General features: G+C 36.3%; 2 protein-coding genes across 2 annotated transcripts; both read right to left on the bottom strand.

The window, feature by feature from the left end:
* Nucleotides 1-2,671: 2,671 nt before the first annotated feature.
* LOC143736434 (uncharacterized) lies at nucleotides 2,672-4,201 on the bottom strand. The gene is made up of 8 exons (XM_077227134.1): nucleotides 4,041-4,201; nucleotides 3,873-3,940; nucleotides 3,595-3,774; nucleotides 3,300-3,361; nucleotides 3,172-3,219; nucleotides 3,038-3,094; nucleotides 2,803-2,956; nucleotides 2,672-2,734 (listed from the first exon to the last, which is right to left on the bottom strand). The coding sequence occupies exons 1-8, from the start codon at nucleotides 4,199-4,201 to the stop codon at nucleotides 2,724-2,726; spliced, it is 741 nt and encodes a 246-aa protein (XP_077083249.1). The 3' UTR covers nucleotides 2,672-2,723.
* A 522-nt stretch (nucleotides 4,202-4,723) lies between these two features.
* LOC143736526 (C-type mannose receptor 2-like) lies at nucleotides 4,724-13,209 on the bottom strand. Its single transcript, XM_077227222.1, has 5 exons — nucleotides 13,151-13,209; nucleotides 12,937-12,974; nucleotides 12,195-12,551; nucleotides 6,436-6,786; nucleotides 4,724-6,271 (listed from the first exon to the last, which is right to left on the bottom strand). Exons 2-5 carry the CDS (start codon nucleotides 12,971-12,973, stop codon nucleotides 5,910-5,912), a joined length of 1,107 nt encoding a protein of 368 aa, XP_077083337.1. The 5' UTR covers nucleotide 12,974; nucleotides 13,151-13,209; the 3' UTR covers nucleotides 4,724-5,909.
* Nucleotides 13,210-14,932: the final 1,723 nt, after the last annotated feature.

Genomic DNA, 14,932 nt, shown 5'->3' with positions numbered 1-14,932 from the left:
TCATCCGTCATTCAGCTCATCACATCATTTGTGTATTACTCTAGAAAACCCCTATTTCATATTTTACTTCCTCATTATTTGTGTATTTGTCCAACTTTTTCCCTTTATTTGCATCTTGACGTCTGTGTCAGTCAGTATCAGTCAATATGAACATGGACCTTAATCAGACATAAACATACATATTAACATTCATAATTTAAATTTGAACATAAATAACTGAACAGCGGCTTTAATATTAGACTGTATAACTCGTTTTACATCCCTGTCCAACTCTATATATGTTTGTGTTTGACTGATGAGTGTTGAGTTCATTAGTGAAGACTGGTGATACTGGTTACTGAGAGCCTTTAAAAACCTGTTTGAGGCTCCAGTCAAAGAGAAAGAAACGTGTGTGAGATGATGGAGTGAGTTTGACTATTGAGAGAGTTTGTGTTGAGAAGAGAGTTTGAAAACTTTTTTTGCTCTTATATTTCTTCTTTTCCTCTTCTGAGAGCCGAGACCGCTGGTGTTGAGGAGGAGACACGACAGACATTCACAACAGAGACGAGATAAAGACATTAAAGTGCTCATATCGTGCTTTCATTCCCCTGAAGCTCATTTCTAATGTTAATAGATATTATTAGACTCTCATTATCTCACTGAAATAATATCATCATCTTCTGCTGCTGTTTCAGAATAAACGTGTCTTTATTTCCTCTGTCTAAATACTTGATTGTGATTGTTTTAATGTCTGCATTCCAGCCATTGTAATTTTTTTTTTAGAATTCGTCTCTTTTTGAATATTCTTATTTTGTTTCATTTCATACTCCTGCTGTTTACACTTTTTTTGTGTGTTTATAAAACATGAACACATCTGAATGTAAACACATCCTCATCACTCATTTGTTTATGTCCACATTTACATTTTCAGGATGGAAAATATTTCTCTGACGTGAAACAGGAGAAACAGAGTGTTATTGTTCTAGTCATATTTCATTACGTTTCATTCAGTCTTATTCATCTGTTAGTTTTACTGAAACAACAAGAAAGTTACTCTGTCCCATTTCAGAGCTGAATCCTTCGAAGTCCAAGAAAGTCGAAGTGAATGTTGTTAAATAAGACGCTCTGTCTAATTACTAAGACCTGGGGCCTGTTCTTCGTACGTCGCTAACTCAGTTAGCTGGATTTGATTGTTGGCGATTTGGCATGATCTTGGATCGTTTGGTTCTTCGAAGCTCATCCTAGACTTGCTGTCATAGCAACAGGTGCGCCAGCTTGAACCTGCTCGCGAGCAGGCTTATTTCATGTAACCAGGATTAGATTGCGGCTTTATAAGCGGAGGTGATACGGGAAGTCTGTCGTAGCCATGTCTTGTGCATTTTTACGACAGCAACCTGTTGCGGAAGGTGCGAGGATAATTCGCAGAGCTTTTCGAATTAATCGCGTATTGCAGGATAGACAGGATCCTTTAGCGCAGCGCGACAGTGTAATTTTTGAGAGATATCGTTTTTCTCGTGAGGGTGTTATTTTACATCATTAATTTGCTGGAACCACACATTAAATGTTCAACACGGAGGAGTCGGGCTTTGACAACTGCACAGACTGTGTGCATTGCCCTGAGATTCTTTGCGAGTGGCACGTTCCTTTACACTATTGGAGATGCAGAGAACTTAGTGAAAAGTGCTGTCTGTCGTGCCATTCGCAAAGTTTACTTGGCACTGAAGCAGTTTTTAGGGGGTTTTGTGGTATTTCCAAGCCACTTAAGACCCCAGGTTGTAAAGCAGAATTTTCTTGCTATTGCAGGTACATTTATAATTGTTAATGACATGCAATCATGACCATGCCAAAAAGTATGACTAACAGTATGTGTCCTTCAGGCTTCCCTAACGTGATTGGTGCCATAGACTGCACACACATCCCCATCAAGGCCCCACCAGGGCCCAATGAAGGGGATTTTGTGAACCGAAAGGGGGTTCACAGTGTAAATGTGCAGGCAAGTTACTATTACAATTTATAATATTCCAGATTAGTAATATATTACAAAAAAAAATGAATGTAATCAAAAAGTATGCAGTTGACTGACTAAAATCTCTTAGATGGTGTGTGACTCTATGTTCCATATAACAAATGTGGAAGCAAAATGGCCAGGATCAGTGCATGACTCAAGAATTTTCAGAGAGTCACATTTATGCACATTATTTGAACGTGGTAAGGGAACTTATAAATGTCAAGCTCACAGTATTACACACACTTATCCTGAGCCTAACAAAACTGCATTTTTCCATTATACAGGGAATTTTGACGGGGTCCTGCTTGGTGACCGGGGCTATGCCTGCAGGCAGTACTTCATGACGCCATTCCCTGACCCAAACCCTGGACCACAAACCCGTTACAATGCAGCTCTAGCCAGGACAAGGGCACGCATTGAAATGACCTTTGGGCAACTAAAGGAAAGATTTCAGTGTCTGAAGGGTCTGAGGGTTGCACCTGACAGGGCCTGTGACATAATTGTTGCATGTGCCATATTGCATAACATTGCCACTATCAGAAAGGAGAGGACCCCTGTGGTGGGGGTGCAGCCTGATGATGACCTCCAGCCAGTGCACTTGGACCAACCTAGTGACAGAGCTGCACGGGACAGAATTGTGGAACACCATTTTTGAATGTGTAATAAAAGACAAGACAAAAATGCTTAGTTCCTGGAGTTTTATTTAAACAATTCTTTATAAAGAAAAGCCAGCAAGTCATCCTTTGCCTGCAATAAGAGATAGTTATGTAAAGTCAGCAATACTACTATGTGTCAAATGATGTATTAGCACTTACTCTGAAGGTCCTTTTGAAGCAACTCTATCTCTAGTGCAATTTTTCTCTTTTTCAAGTTGTCAAGTTCAATTTCTCCTCTTAATTTGTGTTTTTTCAGGTCAAAATACTCGATTTTTTGTTGAAGATGCCGTTTATATAGGGAACGGATGTCACCCTGTGTAATTTTGTGAAAGAAAAAGGGTCAAAACATGCCTCATGCAACAAAAGTAAAAAGTAAAAGTACAACACTGTCCACCTCTGTATCAGTTCTTTGTGCAGACTCTTCTGTAGGCCTTTCTGTAGGTGTGGACTCCTGCAACTCATATTGCAGACAGAAAGAATAGGTACACAAGTATATACAAATTAGTGTAAAGTTATTTATGCACTTACAGGTTCTTCCTCCAAAGGACAGTCATCTGAGAGGGTTTCTTCACTGTCCTGTGCAATGGAAATAAATGGGTATTACAAAGTGTCGACTTTCTTCCCTTTATGCAAGTTAGAAAAAGTACACAACTTACTGCATATGCTTCAGCCACCACTTGCTTGGGAACAGGTAAAAGTGTTGGTGTATTATGTAAAACTGCACAAAAGAGGGGAACAAAAAAAATTGTCATTACAATTAACTACACTGTAAAAAATATAATGTGATCAATAACTCATGGCAATATATTTTATATTAACTAAAAATTTAGAAGTTTTCACTTTCACAAACGGTTTAAATTACTGTACAAGCCATTTGGATTATACTTCATTTAATGCAGCAACAAATAATTTTACAGTGTACTAAGAGAATTGAAAACTCATTTAGCCTACCAGTAATAAAGGTGTTGCTGCTACTGGTCCCTGGCTTTGGGTCTGAGGAAGAGCTGCCCCCAGGGATGCCCTCCACAATGGGTCGGTTTTCATTCAACCCAAGGGCCAGCTCCTCTGCTGGGGTATATTGTGGTGGTGCAGGACCACCACCTGTTTTTTTTTCAGCCTTTTTCTTGGTGGCTGTTATAAACAGACAAACACATTATTTAACAGTGGCTTTTAAAAAGAGGAAAAAATTGGCTTTTTAAAATAAAGACAGTATAAGAATTAAAGGCTACCATTTTGTAGAATATTCTTGTACTTCACTTTTACTTGTCCCCATGTTCTAGTGGGTCCCGCGGAGGCTCTGACATAAAAGAACAAAATAAATATGAAATTATTAAAATGCAAAAATACATAGGCTACTGTAGAAAGTGATAGAAACATCTACCATGGACAGCACTTACGCATTTAATTTGTCTGCTACTTTTTGCCAGCCCTCTCTCCTGGATTTTGCAGACTTCGAAGTGTTCCCTGTCGTTTTAATTAAAGATTCAAATTCGGCATAACCTTCCATTAAAAGCTCTTGTTCTCCTTGGGAGAAAAACTGGGCGCGTTCTTTGGCCATGCTGAACAGCCAATAGCAGCGTTGCTGATCGTTGTTTCTACTATCGATACATATCCCCTTTTAACCCAGCGCATGAACGCGCAATTATCTCAGATAACTCAATCCAGCGATACTAATCATAAACAACAGGTGTGTTCGAAGAACCCAATTAGCCGGATCATGATTAGCACGATGATATCATCTTGGATGTCTCATTTGATCTCGGATGTTTTAAGCAACGTACGAAGAACGAGCCCCAGGTCTGTGTTTTATTTGTGTTTGGTTTTTATTTTGGGTAGCCAGCAGTCGTCCACGAGGGGCTGCTGGCATTTCTTTTATTTTGAAAAATTTAAATCTTTAAATGTTTGCCGGTTCCCGCTTCCTTCTTCCCTGAATCTTATACCTCGTTACATATGTATTAACTCGTTATTTCATCTGACTCCATAAATGAAAAAGGTTTTAATGATATATCTACATCATTAAATGTGTGCGAATGTTTGACTATTCCTTTTAACTCTTTACTTAAAATAATGGCAAAGTCGATTAGAATAAAATCAAATGTTCACAATTTATTATGTCAGGTAAATGTATCACGCCAGTTGCATAATCAGTTCAAAGATAATAGATACAAACACCAAATGCTTTAGAATAAAGAAATAACATGCAATATCATTACATTATATAATACCCTGCTCTCGTTGCATTTCATTATATATCCCGACTAAGCTAAGAAACCTCATTTCAAATGTAAATGTGAGTTCACAGTGTGAATTCACAGTAATCACCGTCTCAGACTTACTGGAGGCAGAAGTTGATTTACATGGAAGCATTTGCTAACAATAGGAATTTGATTTGACCATTTGCCTGGAAGACTCACCCTGCTGCGTAGGCTATCTGAATTATTTCCAAACTATTAAATACCTTTATAACTTTTTGGTTTACTTCTTTGAGAGTGAGACATTTGTATCAGCCACACTGAGACATTTCAAATGATATCAAACATGTGTGATACTGTATGATAATTATTCAAATTAAACTATATAGATTATTGGGTGTATTTCAGATGATCTCAGCATGAGGGAGAAGGAGTGTCAGGAGAGACAAAGAGATATTAGGATTACTTAGGTGAGACTTGCGTCTCCAATGGTGGACAAGAGAACAATTCAAATGTTAATTTGCCCTCTCTTCCAGTTCTTGCAGTTTTCCAGTCTTACATAAGTGACATCATATCCTAAATATCAACCAAACACACCAACAATCAAATATAAATTTTACATATGTATTACATTTAATTGCCAGTTCATTGTGACATCACTTCACTTCTGCCTTTCTAAGAATAAACCAGATTTAATTCTCCTGAGACAAATAATGATTATTCTCAAGAGCTGCTGCTCACAGAATCATATTCAACAGTTATTGATACAGATACGATTAGTGAAAAACATAAAGACACTTAAAAACACCAGATATGCAAAGAGTCTAAAAGCACGCATATGTTGTGTTAGTATTTTAGACATCTAAAGATTATTCATTGATGTCAGAAAACTTTAATAAGATCACATTATGTTATGATAATTAATAACAGAGAAATACTATTAAAATATAATTAGAAGATTCACTCAGAAATTACTAAAGAACAAATTAAACACATGAAAGTAAATAAGAACAATAATGAGGAATGAAAACAGTGCATGTAAGTAAAAACACACACATTCAGGTCTTCTCACTCCTAATATCTGCTGCAGATGAAGTTGAGTTTGTGAGTCTCAGGACGGCTGATCCAGCGCTGATCTCCTCCAGACTGAACTGCTCCTTTTCTCTTCTCAAGGCTGCAGTCTTCCGGTGTCACTCCGTTCCCTGGAGCCCAGTTCTGATAGCACACGATCTCTCCGCTCAACCAGAGCCACATGTTCATGCTGCAGTAGTTGTGTAAACCCAACCACACCGCCTCAGTAGACGCACGTTTAACCACATTCATCACCTTATTCTGCATCTCGACTGAATGAACCGAGACCAGATCCGTATAATTCTGTCTGCAGTGTCTCATAGCTTCAGTCCACGTCAGATTCTCAGTGATCAGAATCAGTTTATCTGGACACAAAACAAACCACAAGCAAAAACTAGAGAGAGACTGATCAAAAACAACATGCAGAACAAACACTGTGGAGGAATTTGTCATGTCAGACATGTAGCGTGAACTTTAAGATATCTGGAGGTGATGGATGAATTGTGTGTGTTTGTGAGGATCTGCTCACCTTCATGACACACAAAAGGATATTGGTTAATGCAAGGGCCGTCATTCCATTGTCCAAGAGTGTTTGGTTCGATCATTGTACAGTTTTCATTTCCTCCAGAATCATTAGGTTCACGAGGATCATTATTCCAGTGTCTGAATGAGGAGTTACTCTGATCTGACCACTGCCATGAGTCTCTGAACAGACCGATCCAGACATCATTAGATATGTGATTATCATTGATGAACTTCTGAATCTGTTGACTCTCATTCTGGTTCCTCACACTGACCAGATCAGTGTGATTCTGTCTGCAGAAACTCTGAGCGTCTCTCCAGTTTTTCGTCTGATTGACAAAGACGAGTCCTGTGTTCACTTTAAGAAAAACAAATGGAAACAGATTCATAAATCAGTTTGTTCATTATTCTTATGTTGCTTTATGGTTTTTAATGTGAATAAGAGCATCGGTGGAAGAATCAGAAACATGTGAAATTCAAAGTCTGATTCTACAGATGATGATATATTAAATATTCAAATTATATTGATGATGATTTTGCTGATATAACATCAATTATCCAATGTGAATTTTTGTGATAATTTTATTGTAACTATATTTCTCCATCATGTTTTGTTACACATTTCTGTGGAATACTGGATTCAGAAACACAGAGCTGAATGAGGGAAACATAAACAGATGAAGATGTTAAACTGCAGCTAAATGTGTGCGTTAACTAGTCCTTAGAAATATATCAGCAAAAAATCTATTCAAAAGGTTGAATTGTGGACTAATAATACATTAAAATTAATATTGTTGCAATAATAACACTATTAGTGTTTGTCTCGTTTGTAGTCTGATTGGTTTTTCATGTTGTAATGATCTCAAAGTGTCTGTGTGAGATCAGTTAAAGTTCATCTAACACTGACGATTTTTACAGGTTTGTGTTAAGATGATTTTTTTTTTTACAATCTGCAAAACAAAATGACATGTTTGTAATATGTCACACAAGTGAACACAATTAAATCCCACTGAAAAGACAAGAACTGGATTTTGTTCTCAGGACAAGAGTTTTGTTCATAAATATCAAGATGGGGCAAGTTGTTGTACATCTATTATATGTAGAAACTTGATGCATTCATTAATTTATTACAATTTACAGTATGTTTGTCAAAACAATGGTTTGATATAAATAATTTACAGTGTAAAGTTTGCTGAAATTATAATTATCTGGGCTCATATTGGCAGATTCCCACAGTTATGAACAACAAATATCAAAATGTGTTCAATATCAGTTTATTTTCGATAAAGAATTTGAAAGTTTGACAAATATCCACACACAGCAAAACCTCCAGTGTTAAATTAACTCTCCTGGGAGTTTATATGGCTCCAGACTCAAGAGTGTAAAGTATTAAAATATGAGTGTTAAATTAACACTCAAGAGTGTTGAAGTTAATGAGATAATTACGTGATTAATTGAGTGATAATTGAGCATTATTGAACACACCTGATGTTAACAAGCAGAATCACTGAAGGAGAAAATCACAAATTGTACGTCACCATTATGGAGATCAGTGTGTGCTTTAGTTGGGCTCTTGACCCTTTTATTTTTAACATTAGATTTTGTTAGTCTGTTGTTACTTAGTTATAACAGCCAAATGAATAAAGGAAAAAAGTGATTAGATGTTGTTGATTATGTTATGATGTAATCATCATACGAACTTGATCACTGAACTCATTAAGAATCTTGTGACATAGATACATATTGTTAATTACAACATCATTGATTATACGTCAAAGATCTAGAATTTTCTATTTAATACAAAGGATTTCTTAAAGGGTTAGTTCGCCCATTTAAGACATGAAGTTGTATGCAATCCTTACCAGCACTATAGTGCATACACACTGACCCACTCTGTTGTCACCTCCCTGGTCAGAGTTCTGGCCGCTGGAAGTTTTTCAATAAAGTACTCCCGGTTATTTTCCGGGGCCTCAAAACTGTGCGCTTTTACGTGAAAAACTGATTTGTGTTTCAAAGCTTGATTAATTTACCACACAAAAAACACGCCGGTCAAAATTCATACCTCAGTTTTAATCGGCACGATTTTCTATCCATTTTTATCAATCCGCGCTGCTGTCAACGTCAACAGTGCGCACGTTCCGATCAGCTGTTCCACGTGTTTACACAATCGATTGACAACTACATAAAAAGTATTAAATTAACATTGGTGCGAACTTGTAAATTCCCAGGCTGTGACCACAAGGATGTGCCGGGATCAAAGTTCAGATTCCATCGTTTTCCTGTTTCGAATATAACTATGAGACAGCTTTGGCTGGTTGCCATCGGCTACTCTGCGGGAGCTAAAAAATCCAGAATAAAGGATTTTCGTGTGTGTAGTGCTCACTTCAGCGAAGACGATTACATCCCCAACCAAGGAGGAAAAGGAAAATTAAAGAGTTTTGCTGTACCAGTACCACGGTAAGCTTTATTTACTAACTTTATGATCACATGTCTAAACTGTACGGTAAACAAGCTGATGTTTAGATTCCATTATAAAACACGTGAAAAGATGTCTACTATAAAAACAGTATATAGGGATATTGGTACAATTTGCTGAGAAAACATTTATGCATTTTGGCAGACGCTTTTATCCAAAGCGACTTACATTGCAGTCAAGGTACACATTTTGTCAGTTCTTGCTTTCCCTGGGAATCGAACCCATGACCTTGGCGTTGCTAGCGCCAATGCTCTACTGTTTGAGCTACAGGAAAGCCAATAAATAGAAAACTATTTGATTGAACACACACACAATTGAGGTTTTGTGTTGCAATCAATAACATTTGATTTGATCTTGTATACTCCGGTTCATAAAGGTATCCCTTTGTCGTTGTGCTAAAATTACTTTCATCATCTGATCCGTCTGACATTATGCTAAAATTGTTTTCTTCATCAGAAGTTTCGCAGTCAGACATGTTGTCAGCGAGTCGCGCTATCAACAGCTGATCGGAACGTGCGCACTTTTGACGTTGACAGCAGCGCGGATTGATAGAAATTGATAGAAAATAGTGCCGATTAAAACTGAGGTATGAATTTTGACCGGCGTGTTTTTTGTGTGGTAAATTAACCAAGCTTTGAAACACAAATCAGTTTTTCACGTAAAAGCGCACAGTTTTGAGGCCCCGGAAAATAACCGGGAGTACTTTCTTGAAAAACTTCCAGCGGCCAGAACTCTGACCAGGGAGGCGACTACAGAGTGGGTCAGTGTGTATGCACTATAGTGCTGGTAAGGATTGCATACAACTTCATGTCTTAAATGGGCGAACTAACCCTTTAAAAATTGTTTTCAAAAAAAAAATCTTTCTTTGAGGCACACACAGACTTCAAGATTCAATCTATGCATCTCAACAATGGTGACGAGCAGAATATTCAATTAGGAAAAGTAAATTATATAGACAATTCAGATCATAATTTATTCATACCGCAATGCATGAAGTGGAGCCATTAATGAGTTGTGATTGGTGGGCAACTAGGGCTGGTCGATATATCGCACGATATTGTTATGCGCATTTCGTCAGTAAAGCCGGTTCCTTGATTAGTAGTAAATCGCCTTCACCTGCTTTCAGATGGAGCGGCACTTACTTTACAGCACAAACTCCAGTGTTAAATTAACACTCAAGAGTGTTAAAGTTAATGAGATAATTAAGTGATTAATTAGTGACGTTTGAGCATTATTGAAGACACCTGATGATAACAAGCAGAATCACTGAAGGAGAAAATCTCAAATTGTAAGCAACCGTTATGGCGATCAGTGTTTGCTTTAGTTGGTCTCTCAACCTTTATACATTCACTTTAGATTTGTTTGTCTGCTGATATTTATTTATAACAGTCAAATGAACAAAGAAAAGTGTGATCTGATAGTGTTGGTTGTGTTATAGCATAATCATGCTGTGATCTGTAAAATAAATCTTATTGAGATAATTTGGTTTAATTTATTTGCAACAGCTTTGTGATATTAGAGCATATATGAGAATAGGTATGTTGCTTATAATCTAAAATATTTAATAAACATTATTCTGATCAAAATTCTTTCAAATAAATTACTTTAGAAACACAGACATCAATAATCAGCCTGTGAATCTCAACAATGGTGACAATAATAAAGCATGTTGCAGTGGCTGCCACCAATCACAACTCATTAATGGCTCCCATCATGCATTGCGATATGAATAAATTATGATCTGAATTTTCTATGTAATTTACTTTTCCTAATTGAATATTCTGCTAGTCACCATTGTTGAGATGCATAGACTGAATCTTGAAGTCTGTGTGTGCCTATAAGAAAGATTTTTTTTTAGAAACAACTTTTAAGAAATCCTTTTTATTATAGCTAAAATTCTGGATATTTATTCAGAATCACAGTTATGCTGTAACCAACAACATAAATCAAAATCATAAAGTTCAAATGATGACGGTCATAATATAACCAACACCATTAAATCACATGTTTCTTTGTTCATCTGGCAGTTATAACTCAGATACATCAGCCAAAGAAAACTAAAGATAAAAATATAAGGGTCAAGAGCCCAACTAAAGCCACCGATGACCGCCATAACGGTGGCTTACAATTTGAGTTTTTCTCCTTCAGTGATTCTGCTTGTTAACACCAGGTGTCTTCAATAATGCTCAATCATCACTCAATTAATCACTTAATTATCTCATTAAATTCAACACTCTTGAGTGGACTCATATACACTCGCAGGAGAGTTAATTTAACACTGGAGTTTTTGCTGTGTACAAAGAGCCGTAGTTAACTGAAAAGCTGAGCCATATCGCATTAATTATTGCTGGCGATATGTCCGCGATATTAATGCGATATGGCTCAGCTTGTCAGTTAACTACGGCTCTTTGTAGTAAATGCCGCTCCATCTGAAAGCAGGTGAAGGCGATTTACTACTAATCAAGGAACCGGCTTTACTGACGAGATGCGCATAACAATATAGTGCGATATATCGCCCAGCCCTAATACAAATAAATAAAACATCTCCAGTTAACATTAATGAGTTGTGATTGGTGGCAGCCCCTGCAACATGCTTTATTATTGTCACCATTGTTAAGATTCACAGGCTGATTATTGATGTCTGTGTTTCTAAACAATATATATATATAATTTTTTTTTAGATATTTTTGATTATATTAAAAGCACTGAATGTCCTATGCTGTAGAATCACAGAGCAGTTGTAATTAACAAGTTAAACTATCTCAGTAACTTTAGATTTTCAAATCACAACATGATTATATCAAAACATAACCAACTCCATCTAATCACTTTTCGTCTTTGTTCATATGGCTGCTATAACTCAATAACAGCAGACAAACAAAATCTCAAGAAAAAAAATAAAAGGGTCAAGAACCCAACTAAAGCACACACTGATCTCCATAATGGTGACGTACAATTTGTGATTTTCTCCTTCAGTGATTCTGCTTGTTAACATCAGGTGTCTTCAATAATGCTCAATCATGACTCAATTAATCACTTAATTATCTCATTAACTTTAACACTCTTGAGTGTTAATTTAACACTCATATTTTAACACTTTACACTCTTGAGTCTGGAGCCATATAAACTCCCAGGAGAGTTAATTTAACACTGGAGTTTTTGCTGTGATATATTCTACATTTATGACCACATTAAAAAGTAGCAGCATTTAGTATTGCATTAATTTTGTACAGTATATGGTATCATTTTATAAATTCATGTTTATTGTGATTGTATGGAGCTGCACTTACTGTTGTTAGATGAACTGCAGATGAAAGTCAGGCTTTTACTACATGGCCAATCATTCCATTCTCCATTTTTCATAAAAGCACACTCATCTCTGCCATCAGGTTGTCCAGATCCCCAGTTCAGATAGAGCGCAGGTTCACCTGAAGACCACTGCCATTTATAAACACTCGTCTTCTTCAGCCCAATCCAGACACGTCCATCATTCACACTCTTCTTCAGCTCGTTCATGTCGTTCATGTTGTCAACGGTGGCCAGATCTGTGTAATTCTCTCTGCAGTGTCTCTGAGCTTCAGTCCAGTTCTTCCTCACGTTTATAAAGTGATACTGACGCTGAACACATTCAGATACGGAGCAGAGAGCTGTGAAAGAGAGCGTTTGATTTAATGCTTTTCATAACAGGGTCAAACCTGATGAAACTATAACATTCAATTCAATTCACATTTATTTATTTTTTTAATTTATTTTTTTATTTATCACTTTGTATAGCGATACGCATCATTTCAAAGCAGCTTTACAGAACATGCATGAGTCCATATTACAATTTATAGTGTTCAGTTATCAGAACTAAGTATTTCAGAAATGTACATATACAAAGTCACAGTTAGCAAAAAATGTATTAATTAAAATAATGTTATAATTGAATGCAGATACAATAAGCTCATTGAATTAATACATACTTGTTGGTTAACAAATGATTATGACATTTAGAAAATATAGCATAAATAAAACAACAAACACACTCACCAATGAGAAGAAGAATGAAATATAGAGTCTGATCCATTCTGAGGAAAAACACATTGAAGAATCAGATATCAAACACTTACAGATTTATTTTGGAGTAATATATGACAATTTTAGTTAGTATTTTAACAGCCACGTGATTTCCCTGAATACAATCATTTAGACAATATTAAGATCTGAAAGTGTAATTGTGTTTGAAGAATGAACATGTTCTTACTTTAGAGGTCGTGTGTTTCTGTCCTGAGTCTGATGTTTCTGTCTGCAGATTTAAACTACGTGATTATTATATCTGCTCTCATCCCTCATTCAGCTCATCACATCATTTGTTTATTACTAAGAACTAATTTTCATATTCTAATTCCTCCTTATTTGTGTATTTTTTCACCTCTTTTCCTTTATTTGCATATTGTCAGTCAATATCATTCAATATGGATATGGAAAATTATATTACTCTAAAAATTATATACATATTAACATTGATACTTTATGTATGTTTGTACTTCCCTGTTCAATTTGACATGTTTGTGTTTCTCTGTTTTTGGTCACTTTTTACCTGTGTGTGTTTGAACTGAACAATCCACTAATGATCTGACTGATGAGTGTTGAGTTCATTAGTGAAGACTGGTGATACTGGTTACTGAGAGCCGCCTTTAAAAACCCTGTTTGAGGCTCCAGTCAAAGAGAAAGAAACGTGTGTGAGATGATGGAGTGAGTTTGTCTATTGAGAGAGTTTGTGTTGAGAAGAGGGTTTGAAAACTTTTTTTGCTCTTATATTTCTTCTTTTCCTCTTCTGAGAGCCGAGACCGCTGGTGTTGAGGAGGAGACACGACAGACATTCACAACAGAGACGAGATAAAGACATTAAAGTGCTCATATCGTGCTTTCATTCCCCTGAAGCTCATTTCTAATGTTAATAGATATTATTAGACTCTCATTATCTCACTGAAATATTATCATCATCTTCTGCTGCTGTTTCAGAATAAACATGTCTTTATTTCCTCTGTCTAAATACTTGATTGTGATTGGCTGGAATGTTGACATTAAAACAATTACATTTCTTAGAATTCATCTAGTTTTGAATTTGTTTATTATGTTTCATTTCATACTGATTTATTTGTTTATTTGTTTCTTTATAAAACACAAACACATTTGCATGTGAACACATCCTCATCACTCATTTGTTTATGTCCACATTTAGACGTTCAGGATGAACAATATTTACATCTCTGGCGTGAAACAGGAGACACAGAGTGTTATTGTTCTAGTCACATTTCATTATGTTTCATTCAGTCTTATTCATCTGTTAGTTTTACTGAAACAACAGAAAAGTTACTCTATAACTGTGTCCTGATTCAGAGCTGAATCCTTCTAAGTTCACGAAGGTGGAAGTGAATGTTGTTAAACGAGACGCTCTAAAATACGGAGGATTTCCTGTTTACATCACCAGCTGTTCCCGCCCACCGCTCCTGTCGCCTAGCAACTGTGACAGATGCCATCAGGACACAGCATAACGTTTCTGACAGACTTTTAAATACAAAAATAGAGCTATTTTTAGTTTTTTAGACAATAGACAGTTAAAATAAGTATATTTCTTGTGTTATTTAACTATGAACATTTTGTTTTATATTTGAAATAAGCCTCTCTCACAACACCTCATCCAGCAGGACGAACCACGGCCCGGTTACAGCAGTGGCTTTCCCATTCATTTGCCAAGTTTGTAATTTTTTATTTAAAAGTATATTTTCATGCTAACTATTGTGCAGTGGGGAAAAGAAAACATTTACTTAAGTAAAAGTATTGCTACTTCAGAAATAATTTACCTGAGTACAAGGGCAGATGACGTGACGCATGTTTTTTCTGTAATTAAGTGTAAATGTTTACTGAACTACATTTCTAAACTAAAACAACACATGCCAGTGGGGCATAGAACATCATTTTATTTCAATATTATGATTTTGGGACGTACAATGTATTTGGTGTTGTTCATATTTCAAGGTGA

The sequence above is a fragment of the Siphateles boraxobius genome, unplaced genomic scaffold, assembly GCF_051911475.1.
Source record: "Siphateles boraxobius isolate OS27281-9 unplaced genomic scaffold, OSU_SipBor_1 130, whole genome shotgun sequence".
Classification (NCBI taxonomy): Eukaryota; Metazoa; Chordata; class Actinopteri; order Cypriniformes; family Leuciscidae; genus Siphateles; species Siphateles boraxobius.
Note: the sequence above shows the minus strand (reverse complement) of the source record. Positions and strands in the feature narration are given on the sequence as shown.